Genomic DNA, 24852 nt, shown 5'->3' on the forward strand with positions numbered 1-24852 from the left:
AATTGAAAGATTTGAGGCCTACTGCACAGGGTTGTTGTGCAGATGAAACAGGAGACAAAAGAGCCAGCTTCCTCTGCAGAATAACGCTGTGCAGTGGCCTCAAATCTGCAGAGTTGCAAAGAAGAAAGAAACATGGCTTGGCTGTGTCTAACCCCCGGCCAGAGCAGTATTTTAAGTGAGAAGGGGCTTTTCTGTGGCCTCCCTGTCAGGCAACTGTTTGGCAGAAGGGGAAAGTCCCCCCCCCTCAAAAGGAAGGCCCTCAGGCTCCCCTGCGTTGCTCTTGGAAAGGCCTCCTCCCCTCAGTCAGGGGCTGTCAGAGGCTCCTTCGCAGCAGGCCTGAAGGGGGGGGGCACTCTCCAGCCTCCGGCCAGCTCTGTCAAGGTTCTGAGGCAATTTGCAGTTGGACACGACAGTTAGGACAGCCTTGGGGTGAAAAGGGCTGGCGCAGCCTGTCCAAGCCTCTGTTCTCATCCCCCTTGGCAGCCCTACTGACCTCCTCTCCCTTTGGTGGTCAGGAGCAGACTGGCAGCCAGACTGGGCTGAGTGAATGGAATTTTGGTCTGTCCTGGTGAGGGGCCAATAGGAAGGCACTTTGCGCGCCTCCACATTGGCTGCTTGGCCCTGGATGGACACTCGGAGGGCCCAATCAGGAGCCGCTTCGCGGTTCCTGATTGGGCCCTCTGAGTTTTTATCCTGGACAGGGCCCGCCCTAACTCCTCCCCAGGTGGCCTTACTCTTTTATTTAATAGGACCCTGTCCTATTTAAAGATAAGAAGAAAATAACCTCGCAGCTTTTATATACAGTTTGTGCATTCTGCTAAACAAACTCTGACCGGGAGATTAGTGTAAATTGACCCACTTCCACAAAAGATTTCATCATATTTTTCCCAGTTAAGATATTGGTAGAAATCAAAATCCCAGTCTTACCCTCAATATTTTTACCATTAAACCCCTGAGCATGGTCAAAGGCTTTCCTGACTGGAATCAACTGAAGACGCCAGCCACATCAGGAGCAAAAATTACCTATAGTGCAGGAGCTACAAGACCCAGGTTCAGCTTTCTCCTGGCATCCTGCACCTCACCTACCTAACCTCCTTCACAGGATGGATGCTGTACCCCAGCACTCTAAGCTCCCATTGACTACACTAAATGAGTCACTCATCTCTGGTTCTTAATTTGTTTATTTATTGTATGGCATGCGTGTTATATAGCCAGGAGATCCTCAGATGGGCTGCCAGGCAAGAGATGTTCCAGGATGGTTTGCCAAGGCCTTCCACCTTGTCTCATTGCCCTTGTGTTCCTTGGGGGCTGCCCTTCCAAGGGCTAGCCAAGGTCGACCCTGCTTAGCTTCCGAGATCTGAAAGGATCACAAGATGTCATAGTCCCATTGTATATGGCACTGGTCAGACCACACCTGGAGTACTGTGCAGTTCTGGAGGCCTCACTTCAAGAAGGACGTAGATAAAATTGAAAGGATACAGAGGAGAGCGACAAGGATGATCTGGGGCCAAGGGACCAAGCCCTATGAAGATAGGTTGAGGGACTTGGGAATGTTCAGCCTGGAGAAAAGAAGGTTGAGAGGGGACATGATAGCCCTCTTTAAGTATTTGAAAGGTTGTCACTTGGAGGAGGGCAGGATGCTGTTTCCGTTGGCTGCAGAGGAGAGGACACGCAGTAATGGGTTTAAACTTCAAGTACAACGATATAGGCTAGATATCAGGGAAAAAATTTTCACAGTCAGAGTAGTTCAGCAGTGGAATAGGCTGCCTAAGGAGGTGGTGAGCTCCCCATCACTGGCAGTCTTCAAGCAAAAGTTGGATGCACACTTTTCTTGGATGCTTTAGGATGCTTAGGGCTGATCCTGCATTGAACAGGGGGTTGGACTAGATGGCCTGTATGGCCCCTTCCAACTCTATGATTCTATGATTCTATGATTCTATGATTCTATGATTCTATGATTCTATGATTCTATGATTCTATGATTCTATGATCCGGCTTGGCTGGGCTATTCAAACTGCCTATTGAAATCAGTAGGAAGGTGGCGGGCTTAACTCTGGGGCCAGGTCAGTCTCACTGAGGCTGTAATCCATTTAGTTTGTTAAGCCTGGATCGAAGGCTAAGAGGTGATATGGTAGCCATCTTAAAATTTCTTGCAGGGCTGTCACATAGAGCAGTGGTCCCCAACTTTTTTACCACCAGGGACCACTCAACGCCGGGGACCACTCACCGGGGACCACTCAATGCCTTTTACTGAGGCCCGGTGGGGGGGGTAGTTTACTCCTCTACTCTCAACCACTGCCCTAACGCTCTCTGATCGCTATGGTAATGTTTAAACATCCCTTCAAAATAAGATACAGACACGCCACAATAATGAAGTGTGTTGTAAAGGGCTGGGGGGGATGAAGTAAAGGGCCGGGGGGGGGGGGGAGAAGGCGTCCTTTGGGGCCCACCTCCAATTAGTCGAAGGACCACATGTGGTCCGCAGACCACAGGTTGGGGATCGCTAACATAGAGGATGGAGCAGAGTTGTTTTATTTTGCCCTAGAGGGTCTGACCAGAACCAGTGGGTTGAAATTAATTCAAAAGAAGTTCTCTGGCTAAACATCTGGAAGAATTTTCTAACAGAGCAGTTCCTCAGGGAAACTTCCTCAGTAGTTGGTGGGTTCTCCTTTTTGGGAAGTTTTTAAGCAGAAGCTAGATACTCATCTGACAGAAATGCTGATTCTGTGAATTTAGGCAGATTGTAAGTGGTGGGCAAAAGGGATTGCATCTGAGCTTGGCTCTTGTAGCCCTCTCTTGCATGCCCAGGGAAATACCAATTGCCACTTTGGAACCAGGAGGCGAATTTCCTCCAGGCCAGACTGGCCAGGGATTCTGGCTTTTTTTGGGGGGGGGGCATCACATATACTTGGAATTGGGGTCACTGTAGGTGGGTAGGTGGTTGTAAATTTCCTGCATTCTGCAGGGGGGTTGGACTAGATGACCCCCGAGTTCCCTTCCAACTCTATATTTCTATGATTCTCTTCCCTGGGAAGAAGCCCCATTAAATTAACTGGGGCTTACTTCCAAGTAGACCCTCTGAGTATGCACCTTGAACAACACAGCCTCTATTTGCCTACATTTGTAGTACAGCTGCAGAGGATTGTCCAACTCTTTCTTTTTTAAAAAAGAGAGAAAACGAACTGCAGCCAACCGTGGACAGGAAGCATCCAGCTGAATTCAGTCATCCTGCTGGCCCCGCCCACAGGAAAGTAAGTCACTCAGTGTTTGCTGCAAAAGCTTGTTTCTAACTTTCTACTGAGAGAAACAGCTCTTGACAGTGGTCCCCAACCTTTTTGAGGCTGGGGACCGGCAGGGCAACTGCCCGCCCACGCATGCTGCACACGCGCACCCGTGCATGCGTGCATGCGCCATGCGCGGCCAAAATCACGCATGCGTGAAAGTGCCACGCGTGCACAATTTTTGCAGCGCATACGCAATTTCGGCCGCGCACAATGCGCGGGCACAGCCCTGATTCCCTCTCCCCCCCCTCCCGCAGTAAGAAGCTTCCCGGGCCGCAAGCTTGCAGCCTGGGAAGTTTTTTACTGTGGGTGGGGCGGGGAGAGGGAGCCGCGGCCCGGCGCCAAGTCGGCCCGCGGGTTGGGGACCACTGCTCCACGGTGTATTTGTGAGGATCCTGGACATTCGCTGGCAGGGGCTCCTGGGAATGGTAGTCCATGGACATCTGGAGGGCCGCAGTTTGACTACCCCTGCTCTAGAGACCTAGGCACAATCTGCACACGTTGGATAATGCACTTTCAGTGTGCTTTCACAACTGGAGCAGAACAGGAAAATCTGCTTCTAAAGGCCATTGAAAGCGCATTATCCAATGTGTGCAGAACGGATCCTAATAAGGGACCAGCACTGTCTGCACTCAAGCAACAACAACAAATGGGGACGTGACTGTCGTTAATCACTAACGTAGACAGTTTTATTCCTCCAATGTTTTGGGGAAATTCCTCAGTTGGCCTGGCATCTTCTCCCAGCAATGTCATTCAGCGGACTGATGTGTCCTCTCTCCCCCCTCCCCTTCCTAGAAAGCACAGTGATTTGCAAATCACCGGAGAATTGCTCATTTCCTCTGAACCCACAACTGATGAATTTCCATCCCTTTAATTCACCTCTACCTCACCCCTGTCTCTTATCTAAGCATCCCTAAGATAACCTTTCAGTGGGTTTTAACGAAACAATGCAACCAGACCTTTGATTCCCCTGCCTGAGAAAGTGGTTTTAAACCAAAAGATTCATCTCTGCCTTGGGAAACCTCTGCTTCCTCACATTTTCAGCCTGGTTTGCTCCAGAAACACTAAAACTGGATTTTTAAAAATTGCACACAGATCAGTAGGGTAACGATGCAATCTACATAACACATGTGGAATCCCCCCCAAAAAGGGGGGACTATAGAGAAACAGGGGGAAGGGGAAAGATGTCATGTCCTACCCACCCCATGCCCTATATCCAGGCTGAGAGCCCAGTCCTAAGAGCCATCTGGCTGGACTCATGTCCCCCCCCCTTCTCCTGCCCTGGCACATCGGCCCACCCCGGTTCCCAGGAAGAGGAGAAGCGTCCTTGGCGGTGTTATCTGCATGTTATGGCTCCAGTTAACAGCTCAGCCCCCCCTTTTGGCCGCTAGGTGTGAACCTGTCCTTTCTGCTCTGTTGTGACTGCTCTTTGAAGAGCAAACCCGTGGGAATCGACAACGGCATGAGAAAGGGGCGTCGACAGGGGCAGGAGGGGGGCGACTATATGTCTCTCGGAACTGGCCAAGCCGGTCCTTCTGAGCAAGCCCTTTCCTGGCAGGAATCTTCTGGGCTCCGTCAGCCTTGGACGCTTCTTCTGCGAAGAATCTCTCCGTTTTCTTGGCTCCTGCAAGAGAACCACCTCGCTTGGGGACAGCTGGCTGCCAGGGGTCACAGTCTTGCCTACACGGGACCATGGCAGGGGCCACCACCTGGGTCGAAGCCGACTTCTCCTCCAGTTGGAGCGTTGCCGAGGGACAGATCGTCTCGTCCCGCCATGGGGAGGCCCCCGGGCATCCCGCAGACCTTTCGGACGGCGCTCCGCCCAGACAGGCCCTCGCTGAGCCGGGAAGACCGGAGACGACTTTCGAGAAGACCTCGGGAGTCCCTCCCGCCTTGCATCCCCTGGAGAAAAGCCTGGCCAGCCCGGAGGGGAGACGCTTCGCCAGGGGAGAGTTGGAGGCGACGGAGCGACGCAACTCGACCGTCCGGAGCCAGCTGCTGGAGTTGCCTGAACAGCTGCAGCAGCGGCTGCTGCTCCACCCGCCAGGCTCCGCAATCCAGAGCCCTGTCTCCTCCGCCCCAGGTCCACAGGATGGCCGCGGCCAGAGCCCCCCGCTGGGGGCATCCGCCCTGCCTCTGCTGCCGGTCCAGGGAGACCCCGGCTGGGGAAATGGGCCCGATCCGCCTCAGGGGGCGAGGCCCGGTGTCCAGCTCTCCTGGAGAGAGTTCCACGTCCGGTTCGACGGCGCGGCGGACAAGCTGGACTTCTTCCTGGTCGTGGCGGAGGGCTTCATCCAAGACTGGGGGGACACCTTTCCCAGCCAGGCGGCGCTGGTTGGTTTCCTCGGATCCCAGCTCGAGGGGGCGGCCAGGGACTGGTGGCTGGCGCTGCAAGGCGAAGGGGGGCCGGCGCTGGGGGACTTCCAGCTTTTCGGGGCCGCCCTCCGGGAGCGCTTCGAGGACCCCTTCAGGGAAACGAAGGCCAGGAGAGAACTGGCGGGGCTGCGCCAAGAGGGGCGCCCCCTCGCCGACTACCTGCACCACTTCCAACACCTGCTGCTGGTGGGTCGGCTGGGCGGACTGAGCGAGCGCTCCAAAATCCAGCGGTTTAAGGACGGCCTGAGCCCGGAGATCCTCCAGTGGTGCCTCCGTCGCGGGGAGCCTCAGACCTTCCAGGAATGGACCCTGCTGGCCGGCCGGGTCGAGGTTGACCTCTTCGAGTTCAAGCAGATGCGCCGGCGGCGAGGCTTGGAGCCCAGCCCGCCGCGCCCACCCCCAGGCCCCCCGACGGCCCGAAAAGGCCCTTCGACGGCCGAGAGGAAGCGGTGGCGCCGGCAAGGGCTCTGCCTGGAGTGCGGATCCGCGGGGCACTTCGTGGCCGGCTGCCCGTACAGGAGCCCCCCGCCGACGGCCAAGAAAGCCTCGGGCCGGGGGAAAGCCAGGGCCCTGCGTGCTCCAGTCCCGACGACGCCCGATTCTCCCTCGGGGGAGGCCGAGGAGGAGCCCGCCGACGGCGCCAGGCCGCACCTGGCGGGGAAGGGCACCCCCGCCCCGCCGAGGCAAGTGCTGTCTCCCCTCCTCGTCCCCGCCGTCATCGAGAACAGGCGCACCGGGGCGCGGGCGACCCTCCGCGCGGGTTTGGTCTCCGGCTGCGGCGCCTGCTTGATCAGTCCGGCCACCGTCGAGGGGCTGGGGCTCCGAGCCCAGCGGCTGGCCGATGCGCCGGTTCTCAAGCGGGCCGACGGGGAGCCCCTGGGCGGGGGCGCCACCGCGCCAGAAACGGAGCCCTTCCTCCTGACCGTCGGGCCGCACCGGGAGACCATCGCCATGCTGGTCGCGCCGCTCGCCGACTACCCCGTGGTGCTGGGCATGAGCTGGCTGCGGAGGCACCAGCCGGACATCGGGTGGGGCGAAGGCACGCTCACCTTTTCCGCCCCCGGGTGCTCGGGGCACCTGATCCAGTCCCAGGGGGCCGGCCCGGCCACCGTCCGGTGCGAGAGAGCTCCGACGACGTGTCTCCGAGTGGGGCTGTGCCTCCCCTGAAACACAAACACAAGGACGTGTCAGCCTTCCCCGGATCCATGGGCCTTGCCCAGGGGAAAGAAATCGCATCCCGGTGCCCCCCAACCCCCACCCAACCTCCTCCTTTAATCTGCGGGGTGACTGTTCCCTAAAGCAGGGGTAGTCAACCTGTGGTCCTCCAGGTGTCCATGGACTACAATTCCCATGAGCCCCTGCCAGCTGGCAGGGGCTCATGGGAATTGTAGTCCATGGGCATCTGGAGGACCACAGGTTGACTACCCCTGCCCTAAAGGAAGGCCCAGAACCCCTCCCTGTGTCTCACAACATCCGAAGGTGCAAAGGTCAGGAAGTGCTGATCAAAGGTAGCTTCTGGGCTCACAGATTCCAGTCTTAACAGATCTTGTCTTCATGCCAACCGGCATCGGCTTACAAGTGCCTTTCCCTTCCTCTCCCCACAACAGACAGCCTGTAAGGTAGGTGGGGCGGAGAGAGCTCTATGAGAACTGCTCTGCAAGAACAGCCCTAAGAGGTCACCCAGTGTGGGGAATCAAACCCAGTTCTCCTGATTTAGAATCTGCTGCTTTTAACTGCTACACCACATGGTACAATGTCCAGGGAAATTTCTTTTTGGCATTTCTTTACCATCAATTGTTAGATACTTGGTAGTGGGTTGTTTAATGTGCTCCTCACTATTGTGTCTTAGGATTTCTAGGTGGGGGGGGTTTAAGTAAAAAGAGAATCAGAACTACATTTTGGAATGGCTGGCAGGAGGCAGCAGAATCTTTGTATTTACTCCTTTCACTTGGGTATATATGTTGTTGTACATTACAATGATAACCATTCCATCTGTAGATTCTGGTGGGTAGCCGTGTTGGTCTGAAGCAGCCAAACAAAGCCACAAGAATATCTGTGAAGGAGTGTGTTTGCACAAGAGCTTATATCTTGAATAAAACCTTGTTGGTCTTAAAGGTACCACTGGATTCAAATTTTGTCCTCATCCTATCTGTAGTTTGTTTTCAAATTCTGGGTATTAATAAAGGAACTTGGAGTGCTCTTGGCCTAATACAAGGCTTGTTTTAACGATTTGGGTGGATGTTTTAAATTGTTGTAAGTTATCCTGAACCTCTAGGAAAAGGCAGAAGAACTGTGTAAATAGATGCCTCCTATCAGCCAACTGACTGATCAGCCCCTGAGCTTTTCTGTGGAAATCTGAATCCAAACTGCAGTTCCTTCTTTAAGCTCAAAAGTTGGAAATAAGGCAAATTCTTTTTTGAATGGTAAAGATGGAAGCGATCCCCTGCTAAATAGGAACTGGCACCTATAGGTTTCCTGGGGACAACCAGTTTGTATTGTGGCACCTTTTGACTTCCTAATCTACAATTTTTCCTTAGGTTTTAAGTGGCACCTGGATTCTTGGACAGAAGACATTCAGGTGCCCCAGTTCCTTATCCAGGGCAGCCTCCTTGACCTGGAAGGGGGTGAAACAAGAAACACCCCCTTTTTCCCACCTTAGCCTGGGTGAAACTCTGATCCATCTGTCTCCAGGTCTTACTGATGGAGCCTGTTTTAATATTGTTTTAAATGCATATGGTTTTATCTTGTAAGATGTTTTACCTGTTGTGAGCTGCCCTAGACTAACAGTGGCCTAGAAATAAAAATGTAACAGTAACAGTAATAGTAGTAATGATGATGATGATGATAATAATAATAATAATAAACTTTGTTTTGACATGGAGTTGAAATGCTATATATGGAGATTTTAGACAGCTTTTGTTAATATTGATCCTAGCTTTTTATTTTCCCCCAAACAATTCTGATGTGGGGGGTGTGTGCAAATGCTAGACAGAGGCTATGGAAATCTTCTTAGTGCCACCTTCATCCCCCATCTTTCCAAGCTGAACTGAAAGACTTTGGACAGGAATCTATCTCCCCCCTCCCCCCCCCCACACAAGTTCAGTTCTTTTGAAAATGACAAATCAAATAGAACAAAAATGTAATATCTAGAAATACAAGGTGTAACGATAGGCCGGTAGCCAAGTGGGATGCAAAAGGGATACAAAAGGTGTCCCATCAATAATTTTTCACGACCCTCCCATTAGCCTTGGGGGTGAGTGTGAAGTTGGTCACTCCCACTCGTGTGTAAATTTTCTATGCAAACAAAGGAAGGAGTTGAGATGAAAAGTGTGAGTCCTGTCATAAATCTTCCAAGGGTGAATTCTCTGTGCAATTGGCTAGAACAGAATGAGCAGGCCTGAAGAGGCCTGCTGATTTTAAAAACCTGCAGGGGTGGGGGTGGGGCAGTGGAATAAGGTTGGAGTAAGGCAGAGAGAGAGAGAGAGAGAGAGAGAGAGATTAAGGAACAGGAAGATGAACAAAGATGTTGCAATAAACAACAGAACTGCTTTAGTTCCGTCAGGGCCCTGATCTCCTCTGGGAGCTCGTTCCACCAAGTGGGGGCCAGAATGAAGAAAGCTCTGGGCCTGGTTGAGGTCAAGCGGGCTTCCTTGGGGCCAGGGACCACCAGGAGGTTGGAGGAAGTAGAGCTCAAGGCTCTTTGAGGGGTGTAGGTGGGGAGGCAATGCCTCAGGTATATGTTCACTTAGAAAAGAATCCGACTCTCAGCCTGCTCCTATGCAATGTATATGTAGGCTACCTTTCTCACGGAGACTCAAATTAGTACATGCCAGGGCAACCATTCACCAGAGACCCCTAATAAGAAATGCAATCAGACTAGGGTCCCAGCAGTTTGAAACACAGCAAAAATAATCACCCAGGCTATGTCAAACAACGCACAGCATATTACAGACATAGAAATCAATGCAGGAAGAGCAGGAAATATAGACAGGAAACGGGAAACAGACAGTTCACAGTCCTGTTCAGTTTATAAAAGCTCCTTTGTGAATTATTCTATTATCCTATAGCGCTCAATTGCTTTTATTAAAATGCCCTCTTGAACCCTTCTGTTTTACAAATGTGTGAAAGTTTCCTAATTCAGAGAGGCCATCCCATAAATAGGAGCCGCAAGAGAAAACATGTGCGTATGTGCAGTTACAAGAGCCTCTTGTGGCGCAGAGTGGTAAGGCAGCAGACATGCAGTCTGAAAGCTCTGCCCATGAGGCTGGGAGTTCGATCCCAGCAGCCGGCTCAGGTTTGACTCAGCCTTCCATCCTTCCGAGGTGGGTAAAATGAGTACCCAGCTTGCTGGGGGGTAAAACAGTAATGACTGGGGAAGGCACTGGCAAACCACCCCGTATTGAGTCTGCCAAGAAAACCCCAAGGGTCAGACATGACCCGGTGCTTGCACCTTTACCTTTACCTTATGTGCAGTTACAGGCACTATTAGCAGCTTTAAATTAGTGGTTTATGGAGAAAGGAGATTGTGGTTACGGTTTCAGGTTTCAGTAACTCTCACACTTCTTTAATTATGCAAATCATGTAAAACAGTAGCTTGGGAAGGGATTTTCACAAAGCTTATACTGTAGTCTCTGCCACAGTGTATGCTATACATTATTGATGTGTTGTATGTTCTGTTATGCTCCTCCAGCATGGTTTTCATTTTTGGCAGTTCCATTTTCTGCATTGCTTGACATAGCATGTTCAATACCAGTTCTGCATTTCCGCAAACCCAGTCCAATTGCACTGTTTATTTAGCCTCTCGTGGTTCTATAACCGTCTAATCCGCCTTAAATCTCAAATACAAAACTGCTAAATAATTGGGGGAAAGTAATGAAGTATAAATAATAAACAAGTAAAAAAAAACAATGGGCTGACGGCCACTGTACTCATATGCCCACCATAGGCTTACAATCTGAAAACTTTGAAAAATATTAGGGGGGGGTGGGAAGGTGTGAATTTCCCTCCGAACAGAGAAACATCACCTCTGCGCAGTGCATGACAAACAAAAAGGCCGTGGAGAATGCTGAATATGGGTTGGTAGATTGGCGGCCCAGCAAGGGGGGGGGGAAGGTCAGCAGAACAGGCAGGGAGCAGTGAGAGGGGAGGGCAGAGAAAGGCAATGGGGGAGTCAGAAGCCAGAGGGCTAAAAGGGGACCAGCAAAAGAACTTTCCCCTGAGTTTCTCACAAGTCAGGTTGCCAGCTCCCCATTGGAAAATACTTGGAGATTTTGGGGGTGCAGACTGAAGAGGCTAGGGTTTGGGGAGGACAAGGGCATCAAGGAGGGGGCACGGTGCCATATAGTCCACCTTCCAAGGTGGCCATTGTCTCCTGGCAAACTGATTGTCATAACTTGGAGACCTGTTGTCACCCCCAAGAGGTCTCCAGTCACCCATTGGAGTTGATGCCTCTACTCCCAGGTCCTCCCTTCCAATAATATGAGTAGATCTGAGTCCTGCAGCAGCTTTGACATGCACAAGATTTTTGAGGGGAGTGTGTGTGTGGGGGGTGAATTTTCCAGAATCAAAGCTCCCTTGGACCAATAACAAGATGAACTCTGCTGTTGCTGGTGCTCTTCCAGAACCACTGCTCTAAATAACACCATTACCACCTGTTGTCCTTGGAGTTGAAACTAGTAGTCTTCAGGTGCACCTGGATATTCTGGGCACTGAGCAAACAACACCAGCTCACCTCCCCATGACAGCATTGCTTGGAATGACGAGAATTCTGCCAAGAGGCATCTGCAGGTCCCATGAGCTTGGCTCGATCGTGAATGGTAGAACACCATTCGGGGAATGACAAAATGCCATTCAGACATCAGTCCCTGAAAATTCAACACTCTTCTTTTGCTTAACACATGCAAATGCACTTTGAATGAGAGTCAGGCAGCACTGAGAGGAGTGGCTTTTGAACCATTTTTCACAATTTGAGCTTCCTATTAGACATTCTTATATACTATACACACCAGTTGGAGCTTCACTTTTTAGACACTACCATGGGATGTGTGTGTGTGTGTAGGGGAGGCCTGTCAATATCTGCAATGCAGTGGTTGCTCTGGCCTCCAGCAAAGGTTTGGCGGAATAGCTCAATTTTACAGGCCCTGCAGAACTGCTGGAGTTACAACAGTGCCCTGATCTCACTTGGGAGTTCATTCCACCAAGCTGGGGCCAAGACTGAAAAGGCCCTGGCCCTGGTCAAGGCCAGACACACTTCTTTGGGGCCAGAGATCACCAGTCTGTCGGCACTGGCAGACCGTGAAGCTCTTCAGGCTGGGGATGTACTCAGATAGATGGTCCCTAAGATATCCTAGACCTGGACCATATATGGCCTTAAAGGTTAAAACCAACACCTTAAACCTGATGCAGAATTCAACTGGAAGCCAATGCATCTGCTTAGAGAATCCGTGTCATATGAGTGATGTTTGAGTTAGAACGCTGGCAGATGCATTTTGGGCCAGTTGCTGTTTCCAGAGCAGGGATAAGGGAAGGCCCACATGGAGCAAGTTACACTAATCCATCTCATGGACCATAGTGCTAGGCGGTGGGGGCAGGTAAGGCACGAGTAGCTTAGCACTGCAAAAATGGTAAAATGCCAGCTGAGCTATTTTCATGAGCTGAGCCTCTATAGATAGGGAGGCACCAAGGGTCACTCCCAAACTCCTGGCTGATAGGGCAGCCACCAGCTGGACACTGCCTAGGGTGGGAAGGCACACTTCCTGATCTGGCCCTTTCTCACCCACCCAGAGGACCTCCATCTTTGAGGGACTGAGCTCCAGGTGACTCTGCTGGAATCACTCCACCATCTCTCTCTCTCTCTCTCTCTCTCGCTCTCTCTCTCTCTCCGTCCGTCCGTCCGTCCGTCCGTCCGTCCGTCCGTCCGTCCGTCCGTCCGTCCGTCCGTCCATCTATCTATCTATCTATCTATCTATCTATCTATCTATCTATCTATCTATCTATCTCCCACCACTCCCCCAAGAGCTCGGGGCAGCTAACAAGATAAAACCCCAATACATAAAAACCCCAATAAAATAAATAACAATTTCAATCAAATTAGCCAATCAACTGTGGCCTACAGGCAAATAATTGAGGGGGAGGGGTTAACCAACAGGCTGTCCATCAAGAGCTAGAGCTCAGTGCCATCCGCATATTGGTGACACCCAAGCCCAAAAACTCTGCACCAGATGAGCAAGGGGCGCGCATATAGATGCCAAAGAACCTTGTGGAGAAAATGGCGCATGGTGATACTCCACATGGGAGCCGGCGTTGTATTATTATATATCTCTGCACTGTACAAGAGTGTTTCAACTGAGGGGACCCCTGAGGAAGACCCCCTAGGGGTGGACACCCCTCTGAGTTGGGGGCCTGGCGTGTCCCCTGCCTTAATGTTGATTCCGTCCTTGCTGAACTACACGGCACACAGAGATTTTTTTATTTAATCAGGGTTTTAAACTTTTAGCATGTGCAGGTAATTGTGATAAACATTTGGATTTTAAACTTTTGTTTGTTTTGGCAGCTCAGCCCTTCGGCTCCGGACTTGAACGCGTCACCCTCGTCACCCTGTAGCAGCGCCCGCGATACCAATCTTGGTCCCGGAGACGCAGGCCGCGTTCCACCCCCCCACACACCCGCTACTGCGCGTGCGTGTGAAGTTTCTTCAGCGAGTGAAGTTTAGAGCTGCGACGTGCGCGCGCGCGAGAGAGAAAGAGAGAGAAGCCGGCGGTCATGTCTCGGGAGCTGCTGCTGCTGCTGCTGCTCGTCACCTGCTGCTCGGGGGTCTGGAGCGGCGCGCGGGCGGCGCGAGGCCAGGAGGCGGCCGGGCAGGCGTGCGAAGGTGAGGCCGGCTGGGGCGCGGCGGCGGCGGCGAGCCGGAGGGACTGAATGGACCGGGGAGGGAGTGGGGGGGGGGGCAAGGGACGTCGCATCTGCTCTGACTGGAAGGGAAGCGGCGGGTGCGTGCCTTTGGCCGCCTGGAGGTGCCAAGCGCGCCCACTTTGGCCAGCTGATCTAGCCGGAGAAGCGAACTTAATGGGCGGGGTGGGCGGGGGGGGGGAAGGGGCATTGCCAGGTTGTGCTGCTGGAATACCGCGCAGGGCTGCGGCTCTCTCGGCTCGTTTGACGCCGGCGAGCCGCGCGGGATGTCCAAAGCTATATTTAGCCAAGCACTGCGGGAGGGATCGGGATCCTTGCACGCCCGTAGACGTGGCCTTTTGGGGAGGGGTGGGTGGGTTCACATGACTCACTGGCAGTCTTCAAGCAAAGGTTGGATGCACACTTTTCTCGGATGCTTTGGGCTGATCCTGCGTTGAGCAGGGGGTTGGACTAGATGGCCTGTATGGCCCCTTCCAAACTCTATGATTCTATGATGGTGGCCTGCCAGACATCTGTAAGCTTTGAGTTTCTGAAGAGCAACATAACTACCAATATTTCACAGATGTGGATAGAGTTGTGACATTCTCCCAATAAGAATTATTTCCTAATTATTTCACTGGCAGTCTTCAAGCAAAGGTTGGATACACACTTTTCTTGGATGCCTTAGGATGCTTAGGGCTGATCCTGTGTTGAGCAGGGGGTTGGACTAGATGGCCTGTATGGCCCCTTCCAACTCTATGATTCTGTGATTCTATCTGGTCATATCATGATAAATGACCATTATCTGGTGGCCAACATTCCTTTCTTGGGCAAGGCAGTGGATATACAAGGTCAGATGTCCTTGAAAGCAATGAATCCTCTAGAGCAGGGGTAGTCAACCTGTGGTCGTCCAGATGTCCGTGGACTACAACTCCTATGAGCTCCTGCTAGTGTTTGCTGGCAGGGGCTCATGGGAATTGTTGTCCATGAACATCTAGAGGACCACAGGTTGACTAACCCCTGCTTTAGAGCAGAGGTGGTCAAATGGTGGCTCTCCAGAGATCCATGGACTACAATTCCCATGAGCCCCTGGGAATTAAAGTCCATGGACATCTGGAGAGCCACCTTTTGGCCACCCCTGTTCTAGATCCATTTCAGTCTAGGCCAGGGGTAGTCAAACTGCGGCCCTCCAGATGTCCATGGACTACAATTCCCAGGAGCCCCCTGCCAGCAAACGCTGGCAGGGGGCTCCTGGGAATTGTAGTCCATGGACATCTGGAGGGCCGCAGTTTGACTACCCCTGGTCTAGGCCGAGGCCTGGGTCTGGGATGGAAAGGGCTCTCCTCCTCTTGACTGATAATCTTTGCCCAGGGAGATGCCTGAGATGAGGGCGTGACATTGCGCCTGGGCAAAGCACTTGCCTACCCTTGATCTGGTCTTGCATCTCTCTTGGTCCAGCGTTTAAATGAAGGGTGTGTCCCTGGTGACTGTTTATATCGTGAATCAGGGCAAGGATTGCCGTCTGTGCCGCAGCTCCTTTGTGGCCTTCCTCGCCATGACCTGGGTTCGCCCACTTGGTGAGCAGCCAACACGATCCTTTCCTCAGTAGCCGATTGATGCCTTTCACACTCCCACTTTGTTTTCCGTAGGCCTGAATAGCTGTGGGAAGTATATCAAGGTGGAAGTATATCGAGGGGGCAGTCAGTCGGCCCCCCTACCGCCTTCTGGAGACTCGCAATTAATAGTGAAGAAATGTGACCCTGCGAGAAAAGAATGGAGTGAAACAACTGTGTATGTTACTGGGAATGCTCACTCTATCTGGGCCTCCTCGATTTCTTTGGTCCCTGGAAAGTTCACTTTGTCGAGGGCAGAAAAGAGTGACGAAGGCCTTTACAAAACCGAAAAATACGTCAATAACAGTTGCTTGGCTTTAATCAACGTGACTGTGCTGGGTAAGTTGTGAGGATGGTGGGGGAAAGTTCATGGCTGGATGGAGATCCGAGGACTCGGACAGATCTGCCCTGAAGAAGGCCAGGCTTGTTGTTGTTGTTGTTAGGTGCAAAGTCGTGTCCGACCCATCGCGACCCCATGGACAATGATCCTCCAGGCCTTCCTGTCCTCTACCATTCCCCGGAGTCCATTTAAGTTTGCACCGACTGCTTCAGTGACTCCATCCAGCCGCCTCATTCTCTGTCGTCCCCTTCTTCTTTTGCCCTCGATCGCTCCCAGCATTCTTCAGGGAGTCCTTCCTTCTCATGAGGTGGCCAAAGTATTTGAGTTTCATCTTCAGGATCTGGCCTTCTAAGGAGCAGTCAGGGCTGATCTCCTCTAGGACTGACCCGTTTGTTCGCCTTGCAGTCCAAAGGACTCACAAGAGTCTTCTCCAGCACCAGAGTTCAAAAGCCTCAATTCGAAAGCCAGGCTTGGAGAGTCACAATTGATTGTGCCAGGCCTGTGAGAGGCTTGTTTTTTCCTCCTCTCTCTAGATTGGGCAGGGGAGACACAAACACAGGGCTCAGGACAGCAGAACTACCACCGTGTTATAGAACTTCTTGTGGACCAAAGGGCAAGACTGAGACATAGTCAATGAAATACTGATCACCAAGCAGGTTTTGGGGACGAGCCTCAGAAGTTCTTCCTATTTTCTTCCACGGGGCTGAGTCAATTTAGTCCCAGGGAGCTCTTTTTAGGATGGCCCCCGTCATCCGACCTGTAAAATCCTCTCTCCTTCAGCCATTGTGGCACAAGCAATACCTGTGTGCAAACATGCACCTGATGCTGGGTGCGCCACTGATGTGCTCCTTGCAGGGAGAGGTACTGGGTGCCCTTCTGCCACATCCTCCATGACAAGTGGGTGATGGTGACTCTTGACTGCTCACCCCCAGCTCTTTCTTTCAGATCACTTTCCAGATCATCCTGTATCCACGACTGCCGTGCCTTCCTTGGATGTATCCTCAGGTGTCACCTCCAGGGCCACAGAAACACCCGAGGCCGCCTCTTCAAGTAAGTTTTTGGAGGGAGGGGGGGGGTGCGCTTGCCTAAAATTCATATTTAAATCATTTTTGTTGTCAGCGGCCTTGTTAACGAAGCAGAGGCAAATTTCAAGGAGCAGCAGGAGGTACAAGTTTGAACCCTCATAGCCTTGTGAAAACGGAGAATGTTTTTCCACCACTTTGGGGTCATCGCAACAAGCCTTCATGTGCCTCTCTTTGCGGTTGCAAAAGCAAAGCCATTCCAAGTGGCAACTGAGCATCCACTTCCCATGTTTTTCTTGTTTTTCTTACCCACGCCTTCATACCTCTAGAACAGGGGTAGTCAACCTGCGGCCCTCCAGATGTCCATGGACTACAATTCCCATGAATTCCAGCATTTGCTGGCAGGGGCTCATGGGAATTGTAGTCCGTGAACATCTGGAGGACCACAGGTTGACTACCCCTGCTCTAGAGCAGCAGTTATCAACCCCCGTAGCTCTGCAACCCCTTGGAGATCACCGAGGTGACGTGGAGGAGGCCAGTGCCATCCTGCCACTGCCGTGACCCCCCCAAGAAAGGCCAAATGACCCCTTGAGGGGTGCGATCCCCGGTTGAGAACCACTGCTCTAGTAGAGGGCTTTTCTCCTGAATCGACAAATTTTAACTTGTTTTCATGTAATAGTATTGCAATTGCCATGGTTTACTAGCACCTCTGAATAACCCCTTTTCATTTTAAATAAAAGAGTGCGTTGCTAGTCCTTTTCATTGTGGAGGTATAAGAGGAAATGGCCAGCCTTCTGACGATGTGGTGTGGGAGGAACAGTGGTCACAGGGTCTGAGGTGAGGAAATAAGTGCTAATGTGGATGGGATTTTAAAAAGAGGGAACCTTCTTGTTCGTCTGGTGCTTAAGGTGCTTTGAGTGCAGGTTTCAAGAAAGGCCATGCCAAACCAGGCTTGGAAAAGATCGGAACAAAGGAAGGGAAAACCGAAAAGTTTGATGGGAAGAGCATTCAAGGATGTGGATGCTCCACAAAACCCAGGCCAACTTGGATGCCAAAAACAGTACAATTGTGGAAGCAGCCTCAACAATCACCCATGAACACAGTTCTGACCTCAAGGCCTGAAGTAGATTGTCTTTGTCCTCTGCTTGTAGAGGACAGTTTTGTTCCAGCTTGAGAACTCGCCTGTTTCAGGCACCCACTTGTGGGCTGATGTCAAAGCACTCCTTGTGCCCCGTGTGTCCCATTGCTGTTAGAGGGGTCATGCGATGCTTGGTTGAGAAGGCACTTACGTGCATGAGAAGATGAAAAAGAAGAAGAAGAAGAAGAAGAAGAAGAAAAAGAAGAAGAGTTGATTCTTATATGCCGCTTTTCCCTACCCGAAGGAGGCTCACAGTGGCTTACAGTCACCTTCCCATTCCTCTCCCCACAACAGACACATGAGATAATTTTGTGCATGAGATAAAGGATGGGAGAGGGGACACACTTGTTGAGTAGGAGTCGACTATGAAGCAACCAAACAGCCTGCATTTCTGCCACATAATCAGCAAATGGGGATAACAGGCAGGGCCATTTCCTTCAGCTGCCTCTCCCATCCCATGAGGGGAAATGCCCTGCAGCCAAAAGAGCTGAAGGTGGCCCTTTGTGCTTCCGGCTGTGTAGGGGACTTAGAGAATCATGCCAAGAAAAAAAAAACAACATGCAGGTATTTTGAATGGCAAGATCCATTTTGAATGCCCCATTTACGTAGCCTAGGAGCAGGTGCAGAGTTTGGATGGGGTAGGCTCGGACCACTTGGCCATACAGCAATCATCAACAGTGCATTTTGATACGAGGGTGCCGTTTGCCGTTCCTCCCCAGCGCTCTGAATTTTTCTGCTTTGATTTCAGATCCTGTGTGGATTATTGTGGGCATCAGCATTGGCATCATTCTGATTGCTGGAGGAGTTGGGGTGCAAAAGCTGATCAAGTCTAAATGCAGACCTAACAAGGATACACCTGAAGTGGACCCTCAGCGACTTATGAATGAGTCACTACCTCATCAGGAACAAGAAGAGGATTCCAGAGTATAGGGAACAGGAATAAATACCGGGTGTGGAAGAGACACCTATTGGCATGGCCTTTAGCAGGTGGGAACTATCTGGGGCTCAGCTATTAATGAAGGAAGACTAATTGCTACTGTTTGTAGACTTAGCTTTTATACCCCACTTTTCACTGCCTGAAGGAGTCTCAAAGTGTCTTGTGATCATCTTCCCTTCCTCTCTCCACAACAGACCCCCTGTGAGGGAGGTGGGGCTAAGAGAGCCCTGAGATTACTGAAGAAGAAGACTTGGTTCTTATATGCCACTTTTCTCCCCGAAGGAGTCTCAAAGCCGCTTACAATTGCCTTCCTTTCCCCCTCCCACATGGGCCTTTCTAAATAAAACCAATGGATATTAAGGCCAATGGTATGCTAGATCCTAGGGTGGCAAGCTAGAGTACCGACCAATGAGGGGGTTGGTTGAAAAAGATGACCCATCAACAACAGGCCAATTTCTCAAAATGCTAATTGGCAACAGCTGGCAAAGGCAAATCTTATCTTCCAGCCCCATCTACTGAGCCTCAAGGATGCAGATGCAGCACTGTTTCAAGGACAATTCAATCTATAGCAAAGAGAGCCCCGAGAGAACAGTGACTGCCCCAAAGTCATCCAGCTGGTTGCATGTGGAGGAGTGGGGAATCTACCCTGGTTCCCCCAGATTTGAAGCTGCTCTTTTCCACTACACCCAGTTGTAGGTTAAGGTGCTAGGGGTATGCAGTTTCCACATGAGAATTTTCAGGGACATGCTGCATTTATAAAATCCCGCATTCTGGAAGAAATCCTAGGTAGGTGTACATACAAATCCGATGGTCCAAAGCAATATTGTTGTTAGTTGCCAAGTCGTGTCCAACCCATCGCGACCCCATGATCCTCCAGGCCTTTCTGTCCTCTACCATTCCCCGGAGTCCATTTAAGTTTGCACTGACTGCTTCAGTGACTCCATCCAGCCACCTCATTCTCTGTCGTCCCCTTCTTCTTTTGCCCTCAATCGCTCCCAGCATTACGCTCTTCTCCAGGGAGTCCTTCCTTCTCATGAGGTGGCCAAAGTAAATATAGTTTTAGCAATATAGTTTTATTTTATGGATCTGCTTTAAATTGTATTACATTTAAAGACCATATTGTATTTTATGCTTCTGTCTATTTATTGTTTTGGTCTCTTATGCTTGTCTCTTGTGGCACAGAGTGGTAAGGCAGCCATATGAAAGCTTTGCCCATGAGGCTGGGAGTTCAATCCCAGCAGCTGGCTCAAGGTTGACTCATCCTTCCGAGGTTGGTAAAATGAGTACCCAGCTTGCTGGGGGGTAAGGCACTGGCAAACCACCCTGTATTGAGTCTGCCATGAAAATGCTAGAGGGCCAGACATGACTCGGTGCTTGCACTGGGGATACCTTTACCTTTTTTATTGTTTCGGTCTCCTATGCTTCTGCCTGTAATAAAGTTTGACTTGAAGTCTACTTTGAGTAAGTCCTGTTTTGTTCAGTGGGGCTTGTGTGGTGCAGAAAGCGTATGTTCCTTTAAGAGGATTGTTTATAAGGCATGAAAGAGTGGGTGAGGCAAGTAGCAGGCTTAAGGGGTGTTTTATGCTGTTACTGCATTGCGGTCTATGAAGCTGTTATGGATGGAATAAAGGACTTTTGGAACTAATAACTAAACTGGGGGGGTATTATTACAAGACACAACATCCTGCCTCCTGGAAAGGGGACTGCAGCCTGTAATGTAGTCCTGTAATGTAGTCCAGTGTGGGCAGATCTAGCTTTTCACCAGCATGCTCTGTCTTTGCCCATCTTTGATAGGGGGGATGAGCAGCTGAGTCTAGGGGGATGCCTTGTATTGCTTGTCTACCAACAGGAGGCTGATGGCTTCATCCAGCTGCTTCGCATTCCCCAATAGCCAGGGGTAGTCAACCTGTGGTCCTCCAGATGTTCATGGACTACAATTCCAATGAGCCCCTGCCAGCTAACGCTGGACCACAGGTTGACTACCCCTGCCAATAGCAATGGCTTCTTAGAGCCATTGGGTCATTGCTAAACCTGCTCTATGGAATCTGTATCCTAGACTTTCCCCACACAAGTGGCACCCAGTGAATAGGAATTGAACCTAATATTAAGAATTTGACTGGAGGCAAACAGATGCAAGAATTTCATCAAATGTGTACCTAGGTTCTGTATACCATAGGTAAGTTAGACCATAAGGAAGTGTGAGAGAAAAAAGATATACGTGAATTATGGGCCTGACTGCAAAAAGAACAACTCGATCCATTCTGGACCAAATTCAACCCAACTGCAATGATCTGTAAACAAAGGTGTGCAAATGGTGGATTAGGAAAAAAAAATGATTCTAATTTGGCAAGTTTGAAGGAAGCTGAAGAAGAGGTAGATAAAGAACAAGGTGGATGGATAGAGTCAAAGATACGTGGATTGGCCTCACAAAAACTTTAAAGAAATAACTACAGACAGAGTTGGATGGCAGGCCTTGATTCATAAAGTCACCATGAGTGTGAAACGACTTGACAGAACCTCACAATAACATAGGTGAATTATTATCTACCTACCGTCAGCCATCTGTGCCTCCCATCTGCAGATAAGGCCACATGGATGCTAAACCGATATTTCTGCAAACTCAAGATACCCTCTAGGTTTGCAGAAAAACATTGACTTAAAGCCACTTTGTGTGCATGGGAGAGGGATTCCTGACAAAATAATAATAAAAAAAATCTTTCTCTCACGGAGCCATGCTGCACCTAGTGTTGGAGGCATAGCAACTAGGGAGTGAAGAGTGTGCTGGGTGAGGGAGAGCTCTGGGCAATAGAGAGCAGTCAGGATATCTCCCAGCTCTCCTAGAGCTGTCCTCGGTCAGCTGAGGAGAAGTCTGTACTGGCCGACTCAGAGCAGGGCAAGCCCTTAGAGCAGGGGTAGTCAAACTGCGGCCCTCCAGATGTCCATGGACTACAATTCCCAGGAATTCCTGGGAATTGTAGTCCATGGACATCTGGAGGGCCGCAGTTTGACTATCCCTGCCTTAGAGACGCGCCCCACCTACTCTCTGCAGTTCACCGAAAGCCACTCCAGGCGAGCCAGCAGAACCTCCCCTCACCCCCAGCTCTCCTGTGAGCCACAGAGAAGGGAGGCTGGGGATGGTCTACAGTGGCTTACCCTGCGCAGCTCTGGGCAAGATGCAGAAAATTGCCGGACAACCTGGAGTACCAGGCTGGGCTCGACAAGGGAGTGGGGGGTGGAGATGAAATTCTGCCCCCTCTGTGAGTCTTGTGAGCCCCCCGTTGCTAGTATACCTAATCCTCAACATGCCCAAATATGTGGATACTTAAATCCAGAGACTGCAGCCAGAAGCAAAGACAACACATCTTTCTGCAAACCTGACACACACACCCCTCCGGTTTTCAGGAAAATCTGAAATATATTTTAAAAGTGTTTAACTTTTAATGGGAGTGGTGTGTTTCAGAAAGCAGGATCTTTGCCACACTTTTGGTGATTGGGAGAGAGGCTATGACTGATATAATTGATTGCGTTAAATATATGAGCTTCCAGAACCAACCTACCCCCTCAAGTTCTGGTCTTTCCCACCTCTGCCAATTGTCCCACCAAGTAAATTAATCTGCTGTGACAGGACCGGGTCCAAACATTTTTTTCTGGGTCCAATACAAGCTCATAATACAGATCTCCACCCAGAGATTTACCACATTCTATATCATTTAGTACTGCGTAACATTTTATTATTCTCATTGGGACAATTTTGTTGCAAAACATTTTATACACTGATTCACTTTAAAGACATTTTTCCTGGTCTTCCCCCACCCCCCTGCCAAATCATGAACGAGCTCCCCAAATTCCATTTCCTTTGCAAGCTTGAGTTAGCAGACAAATGTAAAATAAATAAAATCGCCTGAGCTGGTCTTGTTCCACAATGCCCAAAGTTCTTGATGAGCCCTACCCAACAGAAATTTCTGTTCATCTCTGCAAACACTGGTTATGTGTCAAACAGATCCGTGAGGCTAGGCCAGGGGTAGTCAAACTGCGGCCCTCCAGATGTCCATGGACTACAATTCCCAGGAGCCCCTGCCAGCAGGGGCTCCTGGGAATTGTAGTCCATGGACATCTGGAGGGCCGCAGTTTGACTACCCCTGGGCTAGGCACACCTCACTGAAGATTAGTGGCTGTCCTTTATTTTAGTGTGCATGTCCTTTAATAACACAAAAGCAGGAGTGGTCTCAGACCCACCCTCCGAAAATCTTTGCTTCATTCCACAGCACCAGCTTAGCCCATCCGCACAAGGAGTGTAGTGAAATATGGTTTCAAACCCTGCTCATGAAACTTTGGTTCAGGCTTCGGCCCAGCAAAATCTTAGTGGGCCGCATGAGGAAATGTTTTGCTTCTCTTAGTGAAAGAATGTAATGCCAATTAGTCACACCTGTGCCCTTGAGAAGCCCAGCACTGTCCACACATACTGATAAGACAATTGGCTTCCCTTCTGAATTAGCTTGTTATGAGAACAGGTCACTCAACTTGAGTGAGATGAGTCAGCATTGCAACATCTGTTTCAGGATTGGCTCATCTACCCTGACTCTAGTAACCCCATTGGTTAATTAATCAATTGTTAATTTGGTCTTGATTGGTTTCTGTGTCCAAAACCCCATGTAGGTGTAAGCCATAAAGGTCTTCTATTGTAACATCACATTGTTCAGATCTCTGCTCAGTTCAGGTCTTGGCCTGTTCAGATGTTGATTTGTTCCAGTTACCTGCAGCTTGTATTATGCCATTCCGGAAGGTATCTTGTGTTAGCCAGAAATATTGTACAACGTTCTTATTTTCTCACTGCTAGCATGTGATTTATATCTGTGCACCTTAATACATATCAAATAATTTTTAAAACTTTGTGTTTCAATTCTGGAACAAGCTAAGTCGAAGCCCAGCCTGCCTGACTCATGCTATACTACCAACTAATCCTTTTGATTTGTGGGCCTTGCCTCTGGACAGAGTCAAGTTCCCTGGAAAACCCCTGACAGACTTCAAGACTGCCTCTCGGTCTTGGGCGCCAAGGGGCCCATTCAGAGGTGGTGGCAGTACTACTAAACAAGGAGGTTGGGTTATCTGCCTCCTTAGTTTTGTAACTGTTTTGACCCTTCTCATGCACCACCCTCTTCTCTGAGGTCTGTGGACTTGGCCTTTGTGAACTGGGGTTTGACCACCCCACCAGGTTCCAGCAAGGCCAAAAATTTTTTTACAGCTGCTAAGCTCCAGGGAGGGCCTAGAGATCTCTTACTATTACAGTGGACAAACATCAGCTCCCCTGGAGAATATGGCTGCCTGGGAGGATGGACTCTACGACATTATTCCCTGCTGAAGTTGCTCCGCCCCAAACCCCTCCTTCCCCAGTCCCCACCCCCAAAATCTCCAGGTATTTCCCAACTCAGAGCCGGCCACCTTAGATGCCTCCCAGTGGCACCGGGGGGGGGGGGCTGGGAATCAATGGGGAGGACAAAGGGCCAGATGGCACCTCTCCACCACTGGAATCCTAAGCAATTTCCTAGGACAGCTTTCCCCACTGTGGGGCCAAAACCTTTTACGGCACCTACCAAGAGTTTTGAGAAAGTGAACTGTGCAGATTTTAAAAAATCACTTGGTAGCAGTTGTCACCTGGTCACCAGGTGACACCAGAGATGTTCACTGTACAACTGAAGACTGTGTCTATGCGAGAAAATATTTAAAATTAGAGGCAGAGCCTGTTGCACCCATGTGAACAACAGGTTAGAGCCTCTTGTGGCGCAGAGTGGTAAGGCAGCAGACATGCAGTCTGAAAGCTCTGCCCATGAGGCTGGGAGTTCGATCCCAGCAGCCGGCTCAAGGTTGACTCAGCCTTCCATCCTTCCGAGGTCGGTAAAATGAGTACCCCGGCTTGCTGGGGGGTAAACGGTAATGACTGGGGAAGGCACTGGCAAACCATCCCGTATTGAGTCTGCCATGAAAACGCTGGAGGGCGTCACCCCAAGGGTCAGACATGACCCAGGTGCTTGCACAGGGGATACAAACAACAGGTGTTGGAATGCACACCTGCACTGTGGCCTTCCTGAGGACTGGCTCTCTGGCAAAAGTATAAATCATAGGAAGAAGGGAGGGAAGGAGGGAGGGAGGGAGAGAGAGAGATTCTGGTGGAGAGCTCACCCTTATCAGCCCTTCCTGGCCAAGGGCTTCCTCTTGATAGGAGCTAAGCTACAAGGGAGGGCCAAGGGTCAATCAGGAAGC

At 50.6% G+C, this 24852-nt stretch overlaps 2 protein-coding genes across 2 annotated transcripts in view; one reads left to right on the top strand and one right to left on the bottom strand.

Annotated features, from left to right (window-relative positions):
- Positions 1-856: 856 nt before the first annotated feature.
- The window catches only part of LOC143834494 (uncharacterized), a 30167-nt gene continuing 6171 nt past the window's right edge, over positions 857-24852 (bottom strand). The window contains exon 4 of the mRNA XM_077331320.1: positions 857-6820. Within this exon, the coding sequence (XP_077187435.1) occupies positions 4962-6820 (1859 nt within the window). The 3' untranslated portion in view covers positions 857-4961. The remainder of the gene's footprint in view (positions 6821-24852) is intronic.
- Positions 13346-20047, top strand: LOC143831535 (uncharacterized). Its single transcript, XM_077324594.1, has 4 exons — positions 13346-13527; positions 15194-15496; positions 16443-16547; positions 18406-20047. Exons 1-4 carry the CDS (start codon positions 13419-13421, stop codon positions 18585-18587), a joined length of 699 nt encoding a protein of 232 aa, XP_077180709.1. The 5' UTR covers positions 13346-13418; the 3' UTR covers positions 18588-20047.

The sequence above is a fragment of the Paroedura picta genome, chromosome 3 (genome assembly GCF_049243985.1).
Source record: "Paroedura picta isolate Pp20150507F chromosome 3, Ppicta_v3.0, whole genome shotgun sequence".
Taxonomy (NCBI): Eukaryota; Metazoa; Chordata; class Lepidosauria; order Squamata; family Gekkonidae; genus Paroedura; species Paroedura picta.

Bases quoted from the DNA above. Each gene is read 5' to 3' on its own strand.
- LOC143831535 (XM_077324594.1), top strand. From the start codon at position 13,419: ATGTCTCGGGAGCTGCTGCTGCTGCTGCTGCTCGTCACCTGCTGCTCG. The intron at 15,497-16,442 runs GTAAGTTGTGAG...TCTTTCTTTCAG, and splicing joins AATCAACGTGACTGTGCTGG to ATCACTTTCCAGATCATCCT. The intron at 16,548-18,405 runs GTAAGTTTTTGG...CTTTGATTTCAG, and splicing joins ACCCGAGGCCGCCTCTTCAA to ATCCTGTGTGGATTATTGTG.